A 15,374-nucleotide genomic window follows, 5' to 3' on the forward strand; every position below is an offset into this window, starting at 1 on the left:
TGGAAACGTCAAGAGGGAGATATCGGTTTAATCAAAACCGGTAGTAATAACGTGGGAAGAAAAGATAGGGAGGGAAAGGGGCGAGGGGGGAGTATTACCTAAGAAAATAAATTTGAAAATGATTTAAAAGTGATCTCCACCCAACCATTGTTATAAAAATACGATAATCTATTGTACATTTAAAAAAAAAAAAAATTAATGTCTTTCGTGTAAGTAGTAGTCGAATTTTTACAAAAAAAAAAAGTCGTGGCAGAAGAATACTTCTTTTTTTTTTTTAAATTTAATTTAATTTACTTTGACTTTAGAAAAAAAAACTGTCACGTTACGAAAAAAAAAGAAAATAGTTTTGAAAAAAAATTCATATGGAACCTATTGAAAATTTATTTTTTCTAATTCCACGTTTTTTTTAAAAAAAATTCTTTAAGTTTCGTTTCGTTAACACTCAACCGTGACGAGGGGGGAAACGTCGTAATTTGACATTTAATAAATCAATCATAATTTGTCAATGAAACAAACGAAAATACCACATCACACTTTAGACGATTATTTAACAACAAACAAACAAACAAACCAATCTCTTTAATCATAATTTTTTTTTTTTTGCTAATTTTTTTTTTTGTTTTAAATTCATCATCCATCTTTTTTTTTTTTTTTTTTTTTTTTACTGGATTATATTTAAATAAAAATTTTTATTTAACGTCCTCCTCACATTTCTTTTTTTTTTTTTTTAAAAATATCAAATTTTTGTCTTTGTGTGTTTTTCTTTGTGCTGACCGTGGAAAAACACGTGAGAGAGAGAGAGAAAGATTGACGACTCAATTATACACAAAAAAAAAATTCCTTTTTACCCCCCCCCTCCCTTTTCCCCAACCTTTTCTTCATTCAAACAAACACAGCTGATTTGTTTTAATATCAAAACAAAAACTCGCAAAATGCAAAAACTAAAAAAAAAAAAACTAAAAGAAAAAAAAAAACTCGATTGTAGTAACAACAAACTCAATTATTAATTTCTTCTGCTTTTATATCGAATAACAAATATATTTTCCGGTCGTCTGTGTGTGTGTGTGTGTGTGTGTGTGTGTGTGCGCGTCTGATTTTTTGCTACAATCAATGTTTTTTTTTTTTTTTTTTTTTTTGTAAAATCCAATCGCAACTTTCCTCATCATTCAAATCGCATTTCGTCTGCCTCTTTTTTTTTTTTTTTTTTTTTTTTATAAATTTGACTGAGATATTACGTCATATTATTATTATTATTATTATTATTAATTCGATAATTACCTGTAACGGCCGTGCATCCCATTTCGTCTGAACCGTCTGAACAATCGTTCACGCCGTCGCATCTTTTGCTAGCATCCAAACATTCTCCAGATCTGCACGGAAGCTGATGAGGACCGCAATTTTGATCGTAATGACTCGGTGAAGCTTCGTTATTTAAAATCAAATCGACGAAAAATAAAAATAAAAAAAGAAAGAAAAAAAAAAATTTACATTTAAAGCAAACAAACTACTACGACAACAACAAACAAACAACGAATTTTTTTCTTTTTATATAAATCTACTGCCACTGCTTAAATTTCTACTGCAACCACTACATTTTGTGCTATACTACTTTAACAAAAATAGCTTCTTTAAATAAATAAAAAAAGTAACAATTAATATAAAACATCCTTTTAAAAAATTATCGCCATTTTTTTTTGGTTTTATTTTAAATATCCGTCGTCTGCTAACTAATAATAATAATAATAATAATGATAAAAATAATGACTATTGTACGAAATTTTAATAAATTATTATTTTTTTTTTAAAAAAAAAAGACAACAATTTTTACTGAATTCCGTTTGTTTTGATTTTTTTTTTGATTTTCAACTCTTAAATCAATTTCGTTTGTTGTGTCTCTTGTCGGTGTACCAACAACAACCACAACGACAACAACAAACCATTTTCAACAAAAATCACACGATTTTTAAAAGGATGCATTATTATAACAATAACTAAAAAACGAATCAAAAATAAAAGAATAAATATTGCTAAAAAAAAAAAAAAAAATTGGTTGTTGCAGTTCGAAAAGAAATAAATAAGAAAAAAATTGTTCGTTTGTACGAAACAAACAAATGATTTTCGGTTCTAACCTCCAAAATCCCTAAATGAAAATTCATCGTCTGTGACCATGACGGAACCCAATCTATGAGTTTCTTGTATGTGCCTCTTAAGAGTTTCCTCTATGACGTTTTTGTCGTAATAATCCAGAGTTCCTATATCTAGCGTGACTCTAAAAAAAAACTGATCCGGATTTTTCCTAGAAAAACAAACAAACAAACAATCAAACAATCAAAAATTTATACAAAAAAATTCTCGTTTCGTCGCCATCTTTTTTTTTCTTTTTCTATATCCCTCCCTTCCTCTTATTAACCGTTACATTCTTATACACATTAATCGTAATCGTTAATTCGTTTAAAGGCGAATAATAATAATGATAATAATAATGATGATGATGATGATGATGATGATGATGATGATAATAACAACAATTGTTTAAATAAAAGTATTAATAAAAAGGATAAGTAAATTCGAAATATATCAAAGTCGATAATTTTAAATTAAAATAATAATAATAATAATAATTGGGAAAAAAATTTATTATTATTATTATTATCATTATTAGCTCTTATCACCACCTTACGTCAAATATAATAAACGTTATCAATCAAATTTTTTTTGGCCTTTTATTTAAATTTAAATCGAAAACATTTTGTGGTATCGAAAAAAAAAAATAGAATTAATAATAATAATGCTGATAATGAAGTTAAAACGAACGTGCCACGTTTTTTTTTTTTTATTCTGCTTTCACGTCTTTAAAAAAATTTTTTAGTTTCTTTTTATTGAGAAATTTGACGAAATAAAAAAAAAAAACTAAAAAAACTATTGAGAAATCAAATAAAATTTTGTCGGTTAGCAAATGTGATTGTTTTTTTTTTTTTTTTTTTTTTTTTTCGAAAAAAAAAAATATTAAAAAAAATTTTAAAAAAAAACGTTAATAAATTATATTTACGATGTATAATATATGTGTCGTTCGAATATTATTATTATTACTATTATTATTATTATTATTATATTTTTTACGATTTTTTCAAAGTATTATTACAAAATGAAAGAGGAAAAAGAAAAGAAAAGAGAAGAAAAAAAACATAATGGCGGCGGTTATAAATACGATGAACCATTTTTTAATTTTTTTTTTTTTTATATAATAAAAATTCAATAAACATTTCTTTATCATTATTATTATTATTATTATTATTATTATTATTATTATTATTATTATTATTATTATTATTAAACGATATATGAAATTTTTTTTGGGGGGGATTTTACCAACACGTGTGAGAAGCAAAAAAATTGGGAAAAGTGGGAAAAGAAAATGAGCAACAAGTTGATCACGAAACGTTCTCAGAACCCCCCAAAAGAAAAACAACAACAACAACGACAACGACAAAGACAACAACAACCAAAACACGACCTAACAACCTTTAAAAAAAAAATTTTGAAAATTTAAAATACAAAAAAATAATAATAATAATAATTATAAATTAAACAATATCGTCATCACCATATTTTTTTCTTTTTTTTTTATTTTTATTTTTGGTGATAATGACGTCATAACTTTAAATTTTATTTATTTGTTTATTTATTTTTATTTTTTTATTACCTCCTCGTTTACTATTGGTCGAAAATCAATAAATAAAATAAAATATTGAGTAGAGAAAAAAAAAAAAAAAAGAGTCACGGTCGACGAGTCCTTTTACCGAGAAAAAATCTCTCTCTCTCTCTCTCTCTTTCTGTCTCTCTTTATCTCTCTCTTTCAATATGGCCAAAAGAGACACTAAAAAAACAATCATGGCTACGAGAAACGACGGGATTTATATATATATAAATAATACCTTATTAGGAGTTAGTCGATATATTTTTTTTTTTGTTAAATATTTACGTGACATTAACGACGAAATAAAGTGTGAGAGAGAGAGTGAGAGAGTGAGAGAGAGAGAGATGATCGATACAGATCGATTTTATATTATCGAAAGTCAAAGGTTATCGATCGATTGATTCATTATCGATTTTTAAAAAATAAATAATAAAATCGATCGATTCATCGATTAACGCGTAATTTTTTGACGTTTGAGTGTTTTCTCTTCCCTTCTCCTCCTCCTCCCTCCCCTCCCCCATTCCCTCCTCCTTTCATCCTTCATTCGAATAGGATCTAAAGGAAAATGCCAATCAAAGGTTCAATGACCTTTTATTTCATTGATGATAAAATTTTTCACGCGAAACGTTTTTCTATTTCTCTCTCTCTCTCTCTGTTAACGAGAACGGTTCGATGATCCACCATTTGCGTTCGCTACGGAAATCAAATCTCCCAATTTGAAATTTATTAAACAAACAAACAAACAAACAAACTTTAAAAAAAAAAAAAAAAAAAAACAAAATGGCGGATTTATTTATAAAAAAATAAACGGCGCCAAACCAAATCAAAAAAAAAAAAATTAATTGTAATTGATTGATTCAACTCCTCCTCCTTTGATTTTTCTTTTTTTTTTTTGTTAACCGTCACAACAACAACAACAACAACAGGTTTAAGAAAAACTTGTTTTGGGTAGGTTTTGACACATAAGAAAAAACAATGAGAGAGAGAGAGAGAGAGAGAGAGACAGAGAGAGTAACTGACGAGTAAGGTAAAGTAAAAAAAATTTTTTTTTTTTTTGCTTCCGTTTTTAACCAACAAGTTTTCGTCGTGATAATACGCATAACGCACTCGGCGTACACCGGGGGCAAAACATTTTCCAAAATCGTGTTTTCATAATAAACAAACGAGTTTAACGATTACAACAACAACAACAACAACAACCACAACAGTCTTATTAATAATACTTACTGTATGCTAACGAGATTAACACTTTGACGTCCGTCTAACGATTGATAAAGTTCTTCTATGGCATCCACAATCGATCTTTGCAGGGATTGATATTCCGGACTGCTACGATCCTGATATTCTTCTCTATAGGGCTCGTTTACTTTAAGTATGACTCTATAATAATCTAAAAAATAATAATAATAATTAATTAGACATTTTAACGTTTTCGTCATTACGAAACAAACAAACAAACAAAACAAAACAAAACGAAACAAACGGAACAGAGAACAAAAGAGGAGAAAAAAAAAGTAATTAAATCATTGACTCGAATAAAAAAAAAAAACAAAAAACTGCACCTTTTATTGTTAATAATTCAATCGATTGTTGTTTGTTTATGTTTGTCGATACATAAAAAAAAAAAAAAAAATCAATGGAGTTTTGCGTGCCGTGTTGCAAATAATAATAATAATAAATAAAAACATCTGGTTTATTGCATCATTGGTTGAGATATTCGTTTAATTAAATCAAATTAACTCATTTCCCCTCCCTCTCCGCTTTCCTCCCCTCTCACTTATTTTTTTTTTTATAAAAAACAAAAAAATTCTTTGTTTAATAATAATAATAATATTGTTTAATAATGGGGGGGGGGGAAATTTAGTAAAAAATTCGTTTCCATTTTTAATTCACGATGATGATGATGATGATGATATGGAAAATAGGGAAATATTGTTCGTTACGTTCGTGTTCTTCACGGTCCAAATGAACGTGAGGACACGTGTGCACGTGTGCGTGTTTCATTCAAAAAAAAAACAAAACAAACGTTACATTATGCGGAAACATTCGTTTTTTCGGGGAGTAAATCGGGGTCAAATGAAATTTTCCGAAAAAAAAAATTTTTTTTTAAGCAATCGAAGTGAATGTTTTCATTTTTAATTAACTGAAATTAAATTAAAATTACGAGAGAAAGAGTAAAAAAAAAAAAAAAAAATTGTTTTTTTTTTTCCTAAGAAGTATTGCCAACAAAATAAATAAAAAAAAAAATTAACTAAAACGAATGTTTTTTGTTATTAATTAAAAAAAAAAAAATGGTGTTCGGAGAAAAATGTCACAAATGCTTTTTGGTTTTGATTTGTAATTGAGAAAAAATATTTGCTGTACGAACGGAAACCTTTTTATTAGATCGTCATCGTCGACGTCATCGTTGACGTCATCGTCACTGTCATCTACGTCATCGACGTTTTCAGTTTTAATTCATCGAGTAAAATTAATAAAAGTGTAGTAATAATACTCGAACGAATCTTTAATGACTAATTAATTTATTTATATAAAACTTCACGTACACGTCACTCTCCCGCTATAGGTGGGAGGTACGAGTATTACTACCCGTCTACTCATCTACTACTCATTTATCTGCCCACCCACTTACCAAACGTCAAATTAATATTCTCAAAAGATTTTTAAAAAAAAAACGGCAACGGTGAAGTCATTTTTAAACGCCATCATTTTCGATGTCGTCCCCCGTGCTCCCCCTCACTCTCCCCCATCATTTTTTTCCATTAACTTCTTTCCTTCCCTTCTTCCCGTCAATCACGTTTCCCCTTTCTTTTCTCCCCACCCCACCCCCCTCTCCAGAGAACAAAATTGCTACCGCTTTAAAATTAACTTTTCCCTCACGACAAAACACACAAACACACAAACACGTTCAAGTGTTTAACAAAAGAGTTGATGACAAACGTGACCCGAATATGATCTTTGCATTAACTCCGTTAAATTTAAAAAAAAAAAAATTTCAAATTTGTTTGTTTGTTTGTTTGTTTTAAACAACATTGGTCAAAAGTAAAAGTTTTTAATTCGTTTGTTGGTTGCATTGATAATAATCTTAAGTTTAACGGTTATTAAAGTTTAAATTTTTTTTTAAATTGCGTTTTGTTTGTCATTGCGGTAACAAACAAAAAGAGTAGAAAAAAAAGTAAACCATAGAGGTGTGATCGTCTGTGGGCGTTTTCTCCATTAAAAAAAAATTTTTTTATCTTAAATTATTACAGCAGCTGTTTCTCAATGCGATGATGATAATGATGATGATGATGATGATGATGATGATGATGATGATAATGACCTGCTTATCACGTTTTTTTTCTTTATTAAGATGTAGAAGAAATATGCAAGTAATAATGCTATTGAAATATGCGCAAAAAGAAAAAAGAAGAGGAAGATCGTGGGGGAGGGGAGGGGAGGGGAGGAGAAAGGGGAATAATTTTTAAATATATTCCGCCACCGAATAAGGATCGAAATTAATCGAAAAAAAAAAAAAAAAAACAAAACGTGGAAAAAGAATTTTTAAATCCCCCCCTTCTATATATGAAATCATTACAATTATTAAAAGTTTTTTTTTCTTTTAAAAAGGCTATTAGTCGAAAACAAACAAAACAAACAACAACAACAACAACAACATAACTAACCTACGTATTATAATATCATTTGATCTCGCAAATAAAATTTTAATTTGGTTGTCATTATTTAATAAAGTGATGATATAAAAATCAACAAACAGGGACTACAAATTACGAGACAAAGAAAACAACCGTTGATTGTTGACCCTAACGTGACCTCAAATCGTTTTGTTGTTGTTGTTTTTTATGCAAAAAAAAAAAAGTACACGCACTCGCGCGTTTGTTTGTTTGTTTTCTGTTCCTTCGCGTTTGTTTTTAAGAAATTTTTTCACCGAAAGGTTTTAGGTTTTGATTTAATGCATGTTTGTACTCACGTGGTTGTCCTGGAGTATGTCCGCTCGTCACGGGTCTCGTAGTGTAATGTTGAACATCGGAACCTCCTTCCACGTGTTTAACTTTCGAATGATGATGATGATCTCCGTGTATTTCTCCGGAGCCTTCGATTTCACCGGACGAATCTTCCGTCGCCATGTAATCCTCATCGTCGTTTGTCATCGTCGATATGGGTCTCGCGTTTCCACCACCTTTAACCGCTCTAACCTTTCTCGAGAGAGTTTCATCACCGGCATCTAACGCGTTGTCAATGTCTATGAATCCGCCGGAAGGTTTCGTCACGGTTCCGTGAGGTTTCGCATTTGAATTGTCATTTTTTTTCTCTTCCGTACGTTTTAACAGGCACATTATGTCGAAGGTTCCACATTGTTTCGTCTTCTCCTTAATGTGACTACTTAACCTTTTGTATATGTCCAGTAAACTTTCAAAATACGTATTACTTTCTACATTATTGTCAATTAATTGTACATTATTGTCGTTATCTAAGACACTTATTTGACTGAATTGTATTTTGGCACTTTCTTGATATGGATTTGTTATATTTCTTCCGTTTTCATCCGTTAGCTGTAACAAACAAACAAACAAACAAACAAATTAATTAATTAAATTCATTTTTCTTTTTTCTTCAATCTAAAAATCATAACGATCGAGATATTTTTCAAAAAAAAAAAACATCATACACAACTTTAACTTTTCGAGAGATAGAAAAAAAAAAAAAAAAAAGTGGGGGCAAAGTGATTTATTATGGGGTCAGACCCCAACAGACACTAAATATCGATAATTCAGGTTTTCAGGTCTTGACCTCATCAACGATCGTTAAATTTTTTTTTTTTTTCTTTCACCGAACGCGAGCTAAAGTCTCTTACAACGTACTCTAAACTTATTTTATTACTCTATGCCATGTTTCAAATTGAAATTGAAAAAAAAATTAAAAATCATTTTCTGAACTTTACACGAATATTAATAATAATAATAATAATAATAATAATAATAATAATAATAATAATAATAATAATAATAATAATAATAATAATAATAATAATAATAATAATAATAATAATAATAATAATAATAATAATAATAATAATAATAATTTTTGTACTTCACCACTCCTTCTTTACCTTTACAATCAACTAATTAATTAATTAATTACCTCTTGATTTTTTTAAAATTAAATTTTTTTTTATTTATTTTCGGGGGTATTCGTTAATGAAATTCTTAAAAAAAGAACAATATGGCCAACCTAACGATATTAAAATTGTCAAATAAAAAAAATTTTTAAATAATGCGAATCGAATGAATAAAAAAATAAATAAATTTTTTTTCATTATTATTACTTTTGATATTTCGATTACGTCATTAAATTGCGTCATTAATTATTATTATTTTTTTTATTATCACTTTTCGCCACGTCAAATATTAAAAAAAAAAAAAAAAAAAAAAAAAAAAAAAAAAAACAAATAAAGAAATATATGCATATATAAAAAAAAGAGTTAGTTATTCGATATGAAAGATTAATAAAATTTATAATTTACAATCAATCGACGATAGACTTTACAAACAAATAATAATAATAATAATAACAACAACAATAATAATAATAATAATAATAATAATAATAATAATAATAATAATAATAATAATAATAATAATAATAATAATAATAAACCGTTACTCAAGCCGTTAAATTCCCCGGAAACGAAAAACAAAAAAAAGAGAGAGAGAGAGAGAAAGAGAGAAAGAGAAAAAATTCCGGAAACGTGATTATCGCCAAAACATAAAAATTTGACCCAAATCATTCGTTTTTTTTTTTTTTTTGTGAAAGCTAATTAATTAACGAGAATGAAATTTTTTTTTTTTTTTTCATTCATCGACTTGTTTCCTTTTTTTCACACAGAATTTTATTATTATTATTATTATTATTATTTTAATTTGCTTCCGTAAATTTAATATTTAAAATTATCGGAAAAATCGTTTTTGATATTATAAACATTTTGCGCTTAAACAAATCGTCACTTTTGCTTTAAAAAAAACAGATTTACTAAGTTATTATTATTATTTTTATACCCCCTCAGGGCAATTTTTAATCGTGTCAGTAGCGATTCTTTTCCTGCCACGTTTAATATTTAATGGAAAATTTAAACAAATTTTTTTTTCTTAACGATTTTGCAAAGTTGAATTAAACGACTCGAAATGATGTGACGGTAGGTAATAATTACAAAAAAAAAAGAATATAAAGAAATGCCGAAGCGAGAAAAAAAAAAAAAAAGTCGTGGAATTAACAACAACAACAACAATTCCTCTTCTCATCCTAAATAAAAATAATCTCTAAATTGATTTATGCGTTAATGTTATGTCTTGGTACCACGACGACGACGACGACGACTCGAAAATTATTATTTTTTTTAAATAAAAATTTTTATTTAAAAATATTTATTAGGAGATTTTAATAATCGGACAATCCCCGACATTTAGTTTTTCTATGTCCACGACAACCGCGACCACGACGACGATAATAATAATAATAATAATAATAATAATAATAATAATAATAATAATAATAATAATAATAATAAAACATAACCTCTGTAATGTGTCACGTGAAACAATAAAAAAAAATAAAAACACGGTGGTAAATTTATCACCTTTTTTTTTTAAATTTTCCTTTTTCATTTTTCCTTTTGACTTTTCCTTTTTTCCTTTTTTTCCTTTTTTAATTTAATTTATTAAATCGATCGTAATAAAAAAAAAATATATTATCTGATAAGAATCAAATATGACGATTATCTCTTAGAGAAAATGTCACCAAAGGTAAAAAAAACTAAAACTATTGTTATAAAAATATTTTTTTTTTTTTTTACGTAACTGAAAGAACACTCACAGAGAGAGAGAGAGAGAGAGAGAGGGAGGGGAGAAAAAGAGGGGGAGAGAGAGAGAGTTTATCTATTCGAGTGTCATCTTGAGATGTTATCAGGTACAAACATCCTTCATAAAAAAAAATACTTATCAACGTTCGAAAGAAAAAAAAATCGTATCATTAACAACCACAACAACAACACTTTTCTGTACTTTTGTTTTGGAAACGAAACTTGACAATGTGTGAGATGAAAGAGAGAGAGAGAGAAAGAGAGAGATAAAGAGAGAAAGAGAGAGACAGAGAGAGAGAGAGAAAAGATAATTCCATTGAGAATATACCTTACAATAAAAAAATTAAAATGGCCATTTTCGAAAGTTGAAAAATTATTTATCCTGTCAAATTTGAGGTTTTTTTTCTATCTACCTATCTATTTAAGGTATACATACTAGTTTTTTTTTTTTTTTTTTTTTTTTTAACTAGAACCTGAAAAGTATTAAAATAAATTTTAAAATTTATATTTTTTCCCGTCTAATTTTAAACAATCTAATAATAATAATATTACAAATATTTTTTTTTTTTTTATGTTAAAAACTTTACTATGCGTTCGGCATTTTTTTCGTTACGTAATCAATCGTTATTTAAATGCTAAAAAAAAAAAAAAACGGTTTTTTCTTTTCCTGCGGGATTCTTTTTCTTCCTCATTTTTTTTTACATACGACAAGTTTATCACGTTTTATTTTTCGGTCAAATAATTTGACCGACCCAAAAAGATTTCTTTTAATTTTTTTAAAATTTAAAAAGAAATTAATAATAATAATAATAGTAATAATAATAATATTAATGAAATCCTTGAGCTATATTTTTTTTATACGCGAAACGCAAACTGCAACATAAAACCGAGAGAACCACTTTTTTTTTTTCGAAAAACATTATCATTATTATCATTATCATTATTATTATTATTTTAAAATATATTTCATTCGTTTAAACATTTACGATGAACGAAAAAAAAAAAAATAATAATAATAAAATAAAAATAAAATAAAATAAAATTTTTTTCGGTTTTTAAATTAGTAGGAAAAAAAACGCGGAAGTTGACTTTTGTGCCACTACTGACATCTTACGGTTATTTTTATAACTAATAAAATTTACTGCCTCCCTTTTATTTCCCCCCCCTTTTCCTTTCTCCTTCTTCCCCCATCACCCCCCGTTTCGATTGCGTAAACGTTCGTGACGATGACGTTCATCATCAATTATTTGTATTTTACTACATTTCTCCAGGCTGATTCTTATTATTAAAAAAGAAAAAAAAAATAAATAAATAAATAAATAAAAAAAAAATAATAATAATAATAATAATAATAATAATAAATACAACAAAATAATAATAATAATAATAATAATAATAATAATAATAATAATAATAATAATAATAATGTTTTTTTTCGGTTTCCGGTTTATTTTTTTGTTAATTTCAAAAAAAAAAGAGCGGGAAAGATGGTATTTTTTCTCATCTCTACAAATAATAATACTAATAATAATAATAATAATAATTAATAAATCGATACAATTAAAATTTAATTGGCAAACAATTTATTTATTTATTTATTTGTATCGAAGTCTTTATTAATTATTATTAATTTACAAATAATTACGTAACACTCACAACATTTCATTTAAAATTATCAACTTAATAAAGATCTCCATGATTTTTTTTTTTTTTTTTTTAATTTAAATCGCCGACGGAAAAAAAATGGCGTTTGATGATGATGATAATAATAATTATACTACGCGTCCTTACGTCAATGCATCGCGACGCGGGTTTTTTACCCAATTAATTAAAAATAATAATAATAATAATAATAATAATAATAATAATAATAATAATAATAGTAATAATAAAAATGGAAACGTTTAAATGCATGCAAAAAATTTCAAATTTAATCGTAGCAAAATAATGTCAAATAATAATAATAATAATAAAAACGTCCTTACATAAAGAACGAATGAAAACAAACAAACAAACAAAAGAAAAAATGCCGTAAACGTTTTTCCATTAACTTCGTTATGGCGACAACAACAACAACAACAGGGACACAGGAAACGATCGAATCAAAACGGAGAAAGAAAAACCATTTTTATTATTATTATTATTATTAAATCGGTTTACGTCGACAAATATTTATTAAATTTTTCGACAATAATAATAATAATAATAATAATAAATTTATCAAATTATTTTATTTACCGAAATAAAAAAAAAAATAAAAAATATTTATTTATTTACGTTAAAAGGTAAAAATTGTGTGTGTGTGTGTGTGTGTGTAAACCGCCGCCATTTTGTCTTTTTCAAAAAAAAGAAGAAGAAAAAGGAAAAAGGCGGGAAAAAATAAATTCACGTACGTTACGTCATCATAATTCGTTACGAAACTTTTTCCGTATCCTTCTCATCATCATAATTTAAATTTTTAATTATAATAATTTAATTTTCTTAATTATTGTTATTATTATTATTATTATAATTACGATGTGCAAATTTTAAACGACACGTGAATGTGTGATATTTATTATTAATAATAATAATAATGTTTAATTGCCGTTAAACAAGTGTTAACAATAAGTCTCGTCAAAACGGCGACACATTTCCCTTCGTAAATAAATTTTTTTTTTTTTTTTTATTTGGAAAAAAACAAAAATAACAACATGGCGTCGAGAAAGAAAGAAAAAAAAACGCGTTAGTATTCATTTCCGGGAGGGGGAAAAGGGGGGAACGTTTTTAGGTTTTACTTCCGGTTCGAAAGAGGTGAAGGAGAAGGAGAGGTGGGGAGAGGATAAATTTGTTTACGTTTCAGTCGTTAAAGCCGTCAATTCGAATTTTTTTTTCGTAAATAAAAATTCGTCGGAATGATAATAATAATAATAATAATTTTTTTTTGGAGAGAATAAATTTTTCTACATCGTCGTCGTCGTCAAATTGTCGTGTAATTAATTTGAAAAGGTAAAAAAATGAGAGGTGGATGGAGGGGGGGGTGGAAAACGGAAACGTAAGAAAATTATTCTCTATTTAACAAGTTTTTGTGAAAAAAATTTTTTTTCTTTTTTTTTTTCTTCCATTTTTTTTTTTTTTTTTTTTTTTTTTCGAAACGACGTAAAATAAACTCGTAATGGATGAATTATTGAGAAGACATAAATTGGGTCACGTTCTATAAAAATTTAGGGATTATTTTTAAGAAGGAGAAAAAGAAGAAGAAGAAACGTTAAGAATAAAAAATTTATCGGGGGAGGGTCGGGGAGTGGGGTGGGGAAAGGAAGGGAAGGTGGGGAAAAAATATGTGTGAGAGAGAGAGATGAGGAGGAAGAAGAAGAAGAAGACAAAATGATAAAAATGAAGAAAAAACAAAGACAGAAAAAAACGAAAGTCAAGTCGAAAAAAAAAAAAAAATGAAGAAAAACAAATATGGCGGACGAGGAAGTTTAAAATATAATTTTTTACTATAATTTATCAACTAATCCACTTACAGATTTTTTTTTTTTTTTTTTTTTAAATATTAACGCGAACGAGTTTTGACCTTTTATGATAAACTTCAAATTCGAAAAAGCTAAAGAACGAACGAACGACCGAAAGAGAAATTTCTAGAAAATAACAAAAAAAAAAAAAAATCAAGTTTAAATAGGCCCCTTTCCCCCCGCGAAAATGACGTTTATCCGAACCTATATTTAAAACGCGAATTCTTTTAAAAAAATTTATGGGGACGGCAAAAACGTAGACGACAACGACGACAACAACAACAACAACAACAACAACAACAACCAAAACAAAAACAACAACGAAACTCATTGAATAATTAAACATGTTAAATGTTTTGTTTTTTTTTTTTTTTTCGTACGACAACCAAAAAAAATTTCAACACACAAAACAATACAAACAAATGACAACAACATAAAGTTTATTATTATTATCATTTAAAAAATATTTAACAGGTACATAAAAATTAAATTTTTTTTTCTATTTTTTTCGGGGAGTGGTGTTTGTTCGTTTGTCGAATTGTTTATTTTTTTTAAACCTGTAAAAGTGTACCCGTCGTTGTTTGTTTGTTTCGCATAATAAATTTCCATTTAAAAAAAAAAAAAAAAAAAAAAAAAAAAAAAAAAACTCGTCGTACAAATGATTGTCGTAATAATAATAATAATAATAAAACTTGAAAAAAAAAAATTCTTTTTCTATCATTAAAAAAAAAAAAGAAAACCTTAAAAACCTTAAAATTACTAAACTACGACTATGATGACGTCATTCAATAATAATCTTTTTAATAAACCGTGTAAAGTTTAAAAATAAATATTTTAAATTCATTCAAGCAAAAAATTAACTTAAAAAAAAAAATAAAGGAACAATAATATTAATAATAATAATAATAATAATATTTGCAACAAACAAAACAAACGATATTCGAAAATGATTATTTTTCGAAAATGATTATTTTTTTTTTTGTCGAAACAATCGAGAGAGAAAGAGACAGAGAGAGAGAGAGAGAGAGAGAGAGAAAGAAATGTAAGAGGAAAGAAAGTGGGGGGCAAGGGAAAGAGGTTTGAGTCGTAAAAAAAAAAAAAAAAAAAAAAAAAAAAAAAAATTAAATAAGAAGAAAGAAAAGAAGTGAAATGGCGGTTGTTGTTGTTGTGATGGTGGTGGAGGTAGTGGTGGTTGTTGCGGGGGGAGGAGGGGGGAAATAAAAAAGGGGGCTTTAAATTTTAAAAAAAAGTAATAAATCAAACAAACAAATCAAATTTCTTTCTCGACCGTTTGATATTCGAGTCTAGACATTTAAGAAAAATA

General features: G+C 27.0%; 3 protein-coding genes across 3 annotated transcripts in view; all 3 read right to left on the bottom strand.

The window, feature by feature from the left end:
- The window catches only part of Phum_PHUM066670 (uncharacterized protein), a gene marked incomplete at both ends in the record, with an annotated part of 62,021 nt that extends 59,591 nt beyond the window's left edge, over positions 1–2,430 (bottom strand). Inside the window, 3 exons of the mRNA XM_002423507.1 lie at positions 1,279–1,422; positions 2,130–2,269; positions 2,417–2,430. Coding sequence (XP_002423552.1) covers positions 1,279–1,422; positions 2,130–2,269; positions 2,417–2,430 — 298 coding nt within the window. The remainder of the gene's footprint in view (positions 1–1,278; positions 1,423–2,129; positions 2,270–2,416) is intronic.
- Positions 2,431–4,352: 1,922 nt separating this feature from the next.
- Positions 4,353–5,701, bottom strand: Phum_PHUM066780 (uncharacterized protein; the record flags this gene model as incomplete). Its single annotated transcript, XM_002423508.1, has 3 exons — positions 4,353–4,448; positions 4,936–5,087; positions 5,641–5,701. 3 exons carry the CDS (start codon positions 5,699–5,701, stop codon positions 4,353–4,355), a joined length of 309 nt encoding a protein of 102 aa, XP_002423553.1.
- A 1,907-nt stretch (positions 5,702–7,608) lies between these two features.
- On the bottom strand, positions 7,609–8,493 carry Phum_PHUM066790 (uncharacterized protein; the record flags this gene model as incomplete). Its single annotated transcript, XM_002423509.1, has 2 exons — positions 7,609–8,250; positions 8,443–8,493. 2 exons carry the CDS (start codon positions 8,491–8,493, stop codon positions 7,609–7,611), a joined length of 693 nt encoding a protein of 230 aa, XP_002423554.1.
- Between the last annotated feature and the right edge of the window lie 6,881 nt (positions 8,494–15,374).

This window comes from Pediculus humanus, genomic scaffold, assembly GCF_000006295.1.
Source record: "Pediculus humanus corporis 1103172107416 genomic scaffold, whole genome shotgun sequence".
Lineage (NCBI taxonomy): Eukaryota > Metazoa > Arthropoda > Insecta > Psocodea > Pediculidae > Pediculus > Pediculus humanus.